Source organism: Polypterus senegalus, chromosome 10 (assembly GCF_016835505.1).
Source record: "Polypterus senegalus isolate Bchr_013 chromosome 10, ASM1683550v1, whole genome shotgun sequence".
Lineage (NCBI taxonomy): Eukaryota > Metazoa > Chordata > Cladistia > Polypteriformes > Polypteridae > Polypterus > Polypterus senegalus.
In genome coordinates, this window is record NC_053163.1 from 18564212 (window position 1) to 18575032 (window position 10821).

The following is a 10821-nucleotide window of genomic DNA, read 5'->3' on the forward strand; positions in this document are numbered from 1 at the left end:
AAACAAAGAATTTCCAGGATGAGTTTTGTCCTTCAGAATGTTTTTGGCCCAGAGAGTCTCATACAAGAGTTCGAGTGATGGCAGTTCAGATCCAATAATGGCCTCTGCTGTTTTTATGACCCGCTGCAGGGCTTCTTTAGCAGCCTTGGTGCAGCTGTTGTACCTGCAGGCCATCATGCAGTTAGTTAAGATGCTCTCTATAGTGCATCTATAGAAATTAAACCAGCAGCTTCTGGGGGAGGTCAGCTCTCCTTAGCTTCCTGAGAAAATAGAGACGTTGTTGTGCTTTGCCTATTATAGCCAAGCTGTTGTCGTCTGAGATGGTGACTCCTAGAAACTTAAAGCTGGAAACTCTCTCCACAGCATCTGCATTGATTGTTATCGACTGTGATTGGTCTTTTAAGTGGTCCTAAAGTCCAGAATAACTTCTTTGGTCTTTTAGGTATTTAAGACCCGGTTGTTGGTGTTGCACCATACCGTCAGATTCTGAACCTCTTCCCTATATGCAGCTTCATTGTTCTCTGTTACAAACACAATGATAGTCGTATCATCCACAAATTTAACAATAATGTTTGATTGGTGGATGGGTTGACAGTCATGGGTGAAGAGTGCAAAGAGAAGGGGACTTAGTGCACATCCTTTCGGCACACCAGTGCTCAGGGTAAGGGTGGAGGATGTGTGTTTGCCCATCCTGACATACTGGGGGCGGTCAGTGAGAAAATCCATTAACCAGTTCCATATGGACAGAGCAAGTCCTAGTGCATAGAGTTTTTGGATCAGCTGGTTAGGTATGATGGTGTTAAAAGCAGAGCTGTGGTCAATGAAGAGCATCACGACATAGGTGTTGGGCTTTTCCAGGTGCGAGAGGGCAGCATGGAGAACCACACAGATGGCATCCTCAGTTGATTTGTTTGACAGATAGGCAAACTGCTGTTGGTCTAGATCAGTTGGGACGGAGGCTTTGATATGGGTGATTACCAATCATTCAAAACACTTTGCGATGACAGGGCTGAGAGTGACTGGTCGATAGGCATTAAGACAGGTTTTCCTTGGTGTTTTGGGAACAGGTACAATGGTTGTAGATTTCAGGCACAAGGGAACTACACCTGAGGAGAGAGAGAAGTTAAATATGTGTGTAAATACCTCCGCTAATTGGTCAGCACAGGCCTGAAGCACACGTCCTTGCATATTATCAGGACCTGCTGCCTTCCTTTTATCGATGTTTTTGAGTGCCATGTATGTGCACGACCACAGGCTGTGAGTCTCCAGGCAGTTCGAAGCTGACACGAGGCTGGTTATTGTCTTTGTGAAACCGTGCAAAGAAACTGTTAAATTCCTCTGCTAGGCTGGCATTGTTATTGGCCAGTGTGTATTGTACGTCATTTTTCTTTTTGTAATCCGTGATTAATCAGGTGCCTTGCCACATCCGCTGTGAGTCTGAGTTACTGTCAAAGTCCTCCTCAATCCATTGTTTGTACATTTGTTTAGCAGACTTGATGCCCTTCTTGAGGTTGGCGCTGGCAGCTCTATAGGCTGAGGTGTCTCCTAATTTCAAGGCTTTGTCCCTTTCCCTGAGCAGCTGTTTGACTTCACTATTCATCCATGGTTTCTCATTTGGGTAGACCTTAATACTTTTGTTGACAGTGACATTGTCCACACAGTAATTAATATATGAGAGCACAGATGAAGTATATGTCTCTAAGTCTGTCTGATGAAAAAATATATGACATTCTGTTTGTTCAAAGCAGCCCTGGGGTTGGCAAATGGCCGCTTCAGGCCAAACTTTTACAGTCTTGCTAATTGGATTAGTACTGTTGATAAGGGCTTTGAGCGCTGGAACAAGAGACAAAGACAGATGATCAGATTTGCCAAGGTGGGGGCATGGAATGACCTTATAGGTGTCTCTTGTGTTTGTATAGATGTGGTCGAAGGTGTTTTCCTCTCTGGTTTTACAATGTACATGTTGATAAAATCTAGGGAATACATCCTTAAGATTCGCTTGATTAAAATCCCCAGCAATGATAAAAACTGCATCAGGGTGCGAGTTCTGTTGTTTACTGATAACGTTTGACTTAACATTAGCCTGAGGAGGTATGTATGTATACTGCCATAATAATAACGACAAGTGTGTTCTCTAGGTAAGTAAAACTGTCGGCTTCTTAGCATCAGATATTCATCGTCCGGACAACAAAACTTGTCGATTGTAGTTATAACTTATTAGTGCGCCAAGCATTATTAGTATAGACTCGCAGTCCTCCACCTGTTTTCTTACCGAAATCGGGGGTTCGATTGGCTCGATGGATCGTGTAACCTGCAAGTTCAACTGCTGTGTCCGGTATGTTGGAGTCCAGCCACGTCTCCGAAAAAATCAAAAGGCAACACTCACTTGTAGTTTTATGTGGGGGAATATCCAGTCGGAGCTCATCCATTTTATTTAAGAGTGATCTAGTATTCGCAAGAAGAACGCTAGGAAGAGGAGTTTTATGCGGAGCAGCCTTTAGCCAATTAGTAAACCTGCTCGCTTGCCTCTTTTTTTTGCTTCGTCTCCCTGCGCTGTCTGCGTCGCCGTCTTCCAAGTGTAGGAGTCAACGTAAGTCCCGGTGATCTGAGAATCTCCTGTGGTATTGCTTCTGTGTTATACTAATTATCTGTGCTATTAGAGCAGATCTGTAGAAGCTTTTGATGACTGTAGTGGATGCTCTCTTCTGTGTGTAACACAATGAAAGTCAATATTAATGTAAGCAGGAGTTCATACAGGAAATTTCAATAAAGTTAATTGATAGATTGTTTAAGGGAGGAGACATTTGGTGGGTGGAGTAGAGAGATAAAGATAGAAAAAACATAGAAGTGGTTTTGTGTAGCTCAGTGCGGTATGTCCACAGTTGTGTTCTTAAAGAAATAAATATAACTGGCAAATAGTCCACAAAACTGGGGTGACCATCTCTTTGTGCCTTTCCACACATCGAAGACTCAGTCGGCTACGCTACCGAGGTCGCCCGCAAGACAAGAAGAACCGACGCCGAATTCTGGTATAGCGGATTCTTAGCACCCGCTCTTACATTAAGAACAATAATGGCAGAAAAGAGCACCTATTCGGGGAGCACAAAGCTATTTAAAAAGTTACTGTGGTACAATGCTATTAAAAGTTTTTTTAAAACAAATGAATGCATGCACATTGCTCTCAGAAAGTATTCAAACCCTTTTCCCAAACTGTTATGTTTCAGTCTTGTGCTAAAATTCTATAAATTCATTTTTTACCCTCATCAAGCAGCACTCACTACCCCAGAATGACAAAGTGAAAACAGGAAGCCACTGGAAATCTCACACAAGCACAGGGAAGACATATATCAATTTATTTATTTATTTTTTTATTTTTATCAAATTACAGAATTTCATTACCTAAATCTGTTTTATTTTTTAAAAGCACATCAGTAGAATGAAGGGTCAACTTGAAGCTTCTGTTAAAACAAAATGGAAGCCAATTCCCAAAGAATGTAAGACTGCCATGCTTTTCATGGAAACCCTGAAGAATAATTGACATTGCTTTCCCACAATTCCACTTGCATTATTGATTGACTGGCATTAGACATTGCTGCTTTGATATCAAAGCCATTGGCATGATGACTCAGAGTGCCCTGGGTAGCTTTGGCTCTTTTAAACTCTGGTTTGACCTGATGGTACATTTCGTGATACAATTGGTGATCACACCCCTTACTGAGGTCATAAAAGCCCACTGCAAACCAATTCTCGTACAAAGTATAATCATAAGGCACACTGAACATGATAGCCAGTTTCATATGGCCGCTTTGTCTTGGTGATGCAGAGATGTCATACGTCATCACTCCTACACTTCCACAAGCCGTGTTGCCCATTTTGCTGAAGGAGCAGGCCTCTCTACATCTTGGCTCGATTGTAGGTTGAAGAGGGGTGTTGTTATACCCGCTGTGACAGTGGTACCTGTTCGAAGACACAAGATACAAACAACTCATGTTTAGGCAACTAAATAAAATCTAAAACTCCATCTTAACCCACCCTTTCTAATTTGAACAGATTACAGTTTATTCCAAAGATGCTGCCATCTTACGTTATGATGGATACTGCCACTTCTTTAGTTTGGCCCTGTAAGAAAATGGATTGAAGGCATTTGGCAGGACATGGTGTGTTTTCATAAATAAAGGGACATTTCCTGTATTAAACAACTGAGTAAATATTTACAGGTGGACAAAATTGGGGGGGCACAACAGCATATTGATTTGTGTCTAATGGCTCCAGAGACCTGGATTGTCTGCATTTTCTTTTCATGTTTGTATGGATTTTCTATTGATGTTCATATTCAAGTTCAATTTATTTTCAGGTATACAAAGTACTCTGAAATTCTTAATTGCATATCTAAACAGACTTGTGATTGAAATTCTACACCAAAACAGATAATGTAGACCACAAAATACATTAAAACTGTTATAGAGTACATATTTTGGCCAAATGTGCCAGTGCTATTCTGTGCTTCCTTTGCCACCCCCTTTTAGTGTCCTTTGTAGTGGTCTTGCTGCCCTGCACTTATCAAGTGCCATAATAAGCTGCCATATTTATTGAAGAAAACCTTCACTGTGCACCTGTAGAGGTAGGTTAGCTTGGATTGACAAATGTGGGCCTTCATCAGACATCTAGGGAAGTAAAGGTGTTGGTGATCCTAATTGACAATAGTTAGGATGTGTTCTTTTCAGTTCAGGTTTTCAGTGATGGTGGCTCCAAAAATGTCTTCTTAAGGAGATGTGAGTGTCTTCTGCTAGTGCTTCTTGACCTCTGTGCCCAGCTCCTCAGTTATGCTGACATTAAAGCTGTCACATATGTGCGCGTAGGAGGGAGCTTTACGGACCAAGTGAAGGTAATTTCATGCCAGGCCAGGGGGTGGAAAACCTGCCCAATTCAACTGTAAATACATCACTTCCAGTTCTGACACCCAGAAGAATGTCACTTCCGGTTCTGCAACGTCACTTCTGGTCAAGGCCTTCAAAGCCTCCATGTTTTGAAGAGTAATTCAGTTCAGTTCAGGACTCGATTCAGTGCACTTGAGTGCTCATTTTAAACCCTTTTGCGACCAGGGACTATAAATGGATGGCTGCCCCAAACCTTTTTGTGGGTGTCGAGGCTGTTCATTTCACAAAGGATATATTGTTATCCAGGTAACGTTGTATCAGAAGGCAAATGGGTTCTCTTTAAATCTTCTCATAATTATTGGTGAACATGCAAATGGCAGTGGTGACATCAACAAATTTAGTTGAAAATGAAAATCAGAAAGGGACTCGGCACGCTAACCCATGTTCAGGATCAACATGAACGTTATGATGCAGCTGCTCTTCACGTACTCGACTCTACAAGTTAGGAAGTTCAAAATCCACTTGCAGATGATGTCCCAAATCTAGGACCTTGCTGATCAGCTTTGGTGGTGCAACACAGTGTAAAATGTCGAGCTGTCATTAGTACATTGGCATGGCGGTTTTTATTATCCAGATATACCAGGATGATATGAAGTGCTAGGGTTTTGGGAACTTATGTGAACAGATTATAAAAACATGGAAACTGGAAGTGTACCATACTACGAGGGACGTTCGAAACGTTTCTGCATTTTTATGTTTTTGGTGGAAGCGGCGAAGGCGGGAGGAGTATTAATTGGGCATTAAATAGTTGGTATGACGCTGGGAAAATTGCATCGCAAATGAGGATGACTATGTATAAAAGTGATGTCATTTGTTTTTGAAATCCTTAATAAAGGGCGGCACGGTGGCGCAGAGGGTTTTCTTCCTCGGTCCTCCCTGTGTGGAGTTTGCATGTTCTCTCCGTGTCTGCGTGGGTCTCCTCCGGGTGCTCCGGTTTCCTCCCATAGTCCAAAGACATGAAGGTTAGGTGCATTGGCGATCCTAAATTGTCTCTAGTGTGTGCTTGGTGTGTGTGTGTGTGCCCTGCAGTGGGCTGGTGCCCTGCCCAGGGTTTGTTTCCTGCCTTGCACCTTGTGTTGGCTGGGATTGACTCCAGCAGACCCCCGTTATCCTGTAGTTAGGATATAGCGGGTTGGATAATGGATGGGTGGAATTCTTAATAAACAGAGATAAAAAAATGTGGAAACTTTTTGAACATCCCTTATATTTGGAATATTCTATTTATTGCATCTCAGAACATGTACCTCAAAGCAGTTTATGACAATGGTTGTGAGTGCCACCGGTTTGAAGTCATTGAGATGATCCTTTTTAGTTTTCATGGGTACAGAGATGATTGGCTTTTTGTTGCAAGTGGGAGCTACAAAATCTCTCAGTGAGGAATGAAAATGTCTACATGTTGAAGAAGTGGTGGTTATGTGAAGTGGTTACTGTCAAAGTGATTGTCTCCATTTTCTATAGAGAGCAATGGTGGTGGAGGTGTATTCCATAGCATTTTTCTAAAGTGATAAAGCTACCATGAATGGAGTTACAGTCCAATGTAGAGTGGAACCACTAGCACACCTACACTTACAGATAACAGGCTTATTTGACGCCTCCAATCAATTAAAACTCCACATTTTTGAGATGTGGAAGGGACCTGGGGGACTTAGTTTTAATTTTATCAAGAAGAGTTTCTGGATGGTCCTCTAATCACATTTCATTTTAATGCGTCCATTACAAGCAGCTATTAAGAGTCTGCATGTTGGATAAAGCAGATTTGGACAATGGATGGGTGGAAGGGTTTATTCAACAAATTCTAAAATTTTTAACATCATACAATAACATTTCAAGAAATATTTTTTCAATAATACAGTTAGAAAATGTACAAGTTGCATAATATTTAGGTGTATTCAAGGACTTAAGGTGTAGCTTTTTACTTTTTGTTCATTTGCTTCATCAAAGAGATAGACAATTTTTCTTACTCAATATATTTTGTAATTGTTAGTTATATTTAAAAGTAACAGTGGTAATAAAATGCAATTATATGTTTTAGTAGATTGTTCTGTCAGGGAATTGGCACATAAACGTTTTGACTAGAAGACCAGAAGATGCACGTAGGGAAACAATGGTTAAGAACAAAAGGAAATTAAAGCAATATTGAGAGATAATATTCAATTTTGAGAAAACAAGCAAAGTGAATGCAACATGCAAGTAGAGTTCGCAAAAGGCTTATCTGAGAGTTTTGATATCTGCAGATCAGATAAGAACTGAGTTCCTAGTTGACCTCCCTCCTAGAAAAATGGGAAGTGGACCTAATGATGGGAATTAAAAATTTCAGCAGTTGAGGTCCCAAAATGGCATCTAAGGTGTTGCAAAACAAAACACAAAATTGAAACCATTATAAATTCCATTCAGTTAATAAAAGGAATCACAATCCATGACCTCAGAAAATAAACACGATACAAGTATAAAATTATACTACACAATCAGCATAAAAGTAAATCATAACATAGAGAACATAAAATACCTGATATTAATACCATCATACAATATGTCACAATACCATATAATCCAGGCCTTTAATGACCTCTTGGGCACAGCCATCATCAGTGTGTCTTCCTTCTCGAGAGGTTTACTTACCTTAGCAGTGACATTCTTGTCTCTGGTGACTCGTCCTATGATATTTGTAGACGGATTAGGAGAGTTTGGGGGGTTATGAGGTCACTGGAAAGGGGTGTATGGTGCTCCCAATGTCTATGCCAAAGGATGAAGGTCCAAGTCTTTAGAGTCCTGGTGTTTCTTGTTTTGCTATATGGTGGCGAGACGTGGACACTATCCAGTGACTGGAGAAGAAGACTGGACTCGACATGGCACTGTGTCTCATCGGAAAATCCTTGGGAACCACTGGTTTAATGTTGTGTTTGCTCATGGAGTCTCGAATGATGCCCATGATCTGCATTGTGAGGGACTGTCAGTTACAGCACTGCAGCCATGTTGCGCCTTTCCCCGATAGTGACCCAGCTGTGGACCCAAGCAACTGGACCAGGCCAAGGGGACACCCATGTAATACCTGGCTGCAGCAAAAAGGTGGTCATTACCGGGAGATGGGATTGGACTGCATGTGTGTCCCGGGGGTTGCCAGCCTGGATCCCAAACTGTTTTGTTGTGTTGTGGGTACAACAATGCTCTGTATCAGTGCATGCTTCCCAATCTGATCTAACTTACAATATGATATAAGTGAAAATATCAAGTTATTGTGGCAATTTCCTGGTAAATTATAGTGACAGTGATATATGGAATTATTACTATCTGCAGAAAATGCAGTCACAAGGTTATTTTTAGTGTAAGATAAATACTGTGTACACACTAACTTACTGTACTGTGCTTAGAGCCACACCTAGGAAGTCTGTTTAGTCTTCCATACATTTCTCTATTAGTGAAGGAACATTTTGCTTTTTTCATTTTCTTCACTCTGTTCTTTAGTTTACCTGGTACAGCTTCAAGCAGCAGGAGACCTGAGCTGGTGTAGGAGAGGATTGCACAGCCTACTGATGTGATGTCGTGTTTCCAGACATATGTGCACTGACTTGTATTGGGATTTATTTTGCTTTTGGGAGCAGCAGACTTATAAAAGATAAAAATATACAGATTTATAACCTGAAAGTGCCTCTCTCAAGTTGAATTAAAAACAATAAATGAATCCGGTTGTAGAAAATGTTCGTTTTGGATATACAGTCACTAATGTTTTCTAAATGGAACTCTCAATAAAAATTGAATTTTTGTATCATTTTCTCTGACCAATTAGTACTCCAAATTTGAATACAAACTGGCCCAGTGGGAGCTGAGCATTTCAGGTAAACAAATAAACAGGCATGAATGAAACCAACAGCAAGAGCCTTTCTCATTTAATGTGAGTGCATACAAAACATTGTTTGCAGATCCTTAACAGCGAGTTTATCATGGATATGTAAAGTACTGTAAATGATACCTAAAGTAAATTGTGACCACTCATCACAAGACTGTCGGTCAATGAGGCAGCAGTGCTATTCACTGTATTACCCTGAACCCATCCTTTTTTTATATCTGCTTTATGCTGAGGAAAATTTTAAGAGATATAGCTTATGTCGGTAATGGCAGGTGTAAAGCACAGAATAGCCCACGGCAGACCACCACACACACAGTGGGTTGCAGTATTGAGACCCAGGATACTGGATCAGTTAGGCTGCAGGCTGGAGAAAGGAGAAAGTCCAGGCTGGGGTTTTACCAGCTTTACTGCACAGACCCAACACGCCCAAACATGTGGCAAACTGAGCTTACTGTAAACGGATTTTATACATCTATTACAAGTCAGACATTCCTGACAACTAATGCTTCAACACACCCTACTTTTCTCTTTGTACACACGGAGAGCACATTAAACAAACAGTACATTTTTCATTAAATTCTGGCAGACGTGAACAAAAATGATGAAAAGAGATACAAGATGAATGCTTACTTTGGGTTAGTCAGGAACCTAGTTGTATTGTTGGATATTTCAATCACCACATTTCTAGTGGTTTTGATGCTTTTGGAAATCTGCTCTGCAGACATGCCTTGAAGGGAGGCTCCACATGCAAGATTCATTGTGCCTGAAAAGTAAAACATGCAATAAAATGCAGCAAAACTGAATTCATTATCCTGTGTTTTGACATTGTCGTAGTTATTTAGTAAATATGCCTGTTTAGCCCTTGAATAAATCTTGATGTGACTCCAGCTTCCTTTCCATAGTACTAGTAGTAACTTAACATTCACACTCTTAATCCAGCTCACGTTTGTGAGGAGGCACAGCCTATTCCAGTAGCTTTGTGCGAAAGATATGAAACAGTTATGCCAGTCCATCTCCAAGCCACTTCATACACACCACCACACCCACATGGGTCAGTTTAGAACTTGAGGTAAGATATGAATGTACTAAGAAAACCAGGATGCTCTGAGAAAACATGAAACAGACATGGAGAAAATGCATAAACGCCACACAGACAAGGATGATGGAGCAGTTGAGCTGCATAGCTAACACTGTGCCCCCCTGGCATCCAGTAATTATTGATACAAATTACCAAGAAAACAATAATCTGGCAATAGTGAATACTATATATAAACTCAATATGTAGACATAAATGTGTTATTTAGATAGATAGATAGATAGATAGATAGATAGATAGATAGATAGATAGATAGATAGATAGATAGATAGATAGATAGATAGATATAGACACCTTCAAACAGACATTGTTTTACAAATATCAATTGTATTAAGTAATATGAAATTAAAACAAAAACACAATTTTGCATGTAATAATCATGTTTTATATGAGGAGACAACACCTAAAAATTTGATTAATAACAACACAACTTTTTTCATTCTCTTCTTCGTATTCTTTCGGCTGCTCCCGTTAGGGGTTGCCACAGGGGATCATCTTCTTCCATATCTTCCTGTCCTCTTCATCTTGTTCTGTCACACCCATCACCTGCATGTCCTCTCTCACCACATCCATAAACCTTCTCATAGGCCTTCCTCTTTTTCTCTTCCCTGGCAGCTCTATCTTTAACATTCTTCTCCCAATATACCCAACATCTCTCCTCTGCACATGTCCAAACCAATGCAATCTCACCTCTCTGACTTTGTCTCCCAACCGTCCAACCTGAGCTGACCCCCTAATGTCCTCATTTCCAATCCTATCCATCCTCGTCACACGCAATGCAAATCTTAACATCTTTAACTCTGCCACCTCCAGCTCTGTCTCCTGTATTTTCGTTAGCGCCACTGTCACCCACACATATAACACGGCTGGTCTCACTACCGACCTGTAGGCCTTCCCTTTCACTCTTGCTGGTACCCGTCTGTCACAAGTCACTCCTGACTCTC

General features: G+C 40.8%; 1 protein-coding gene across 1 annotated transcript; it reads right to left on the reverse strand.

Annotated features, from left to right (window-relative positions):
* Window positions 1-3381: 3381 nt before the first annotated feature.
* LOC120536875 (DELTA-sagatoxin-Srs1a-like) lies at window positions 3382-9546 on the reverse strand. The gene is made up of 2 exons (XM_039765411.1): window positions 9412-9546; window positions 3382-3957 (listed from the first exon to the last, which is right to left on the reverse strand). The coding sequence occupies exons 1-2, from the start codon at window positions 9537-9539 to the stop codon at window positions 3513-3515; spliced, it is 573 nt and encodes a 190-aa protein (XP_039621345.1). The 5' UTR covers window positions 9540-9546; the 3' UTR covers window positions 3382-3512.
* Window positions 9547-10821: the final 1275 nt, after the last annotated feature.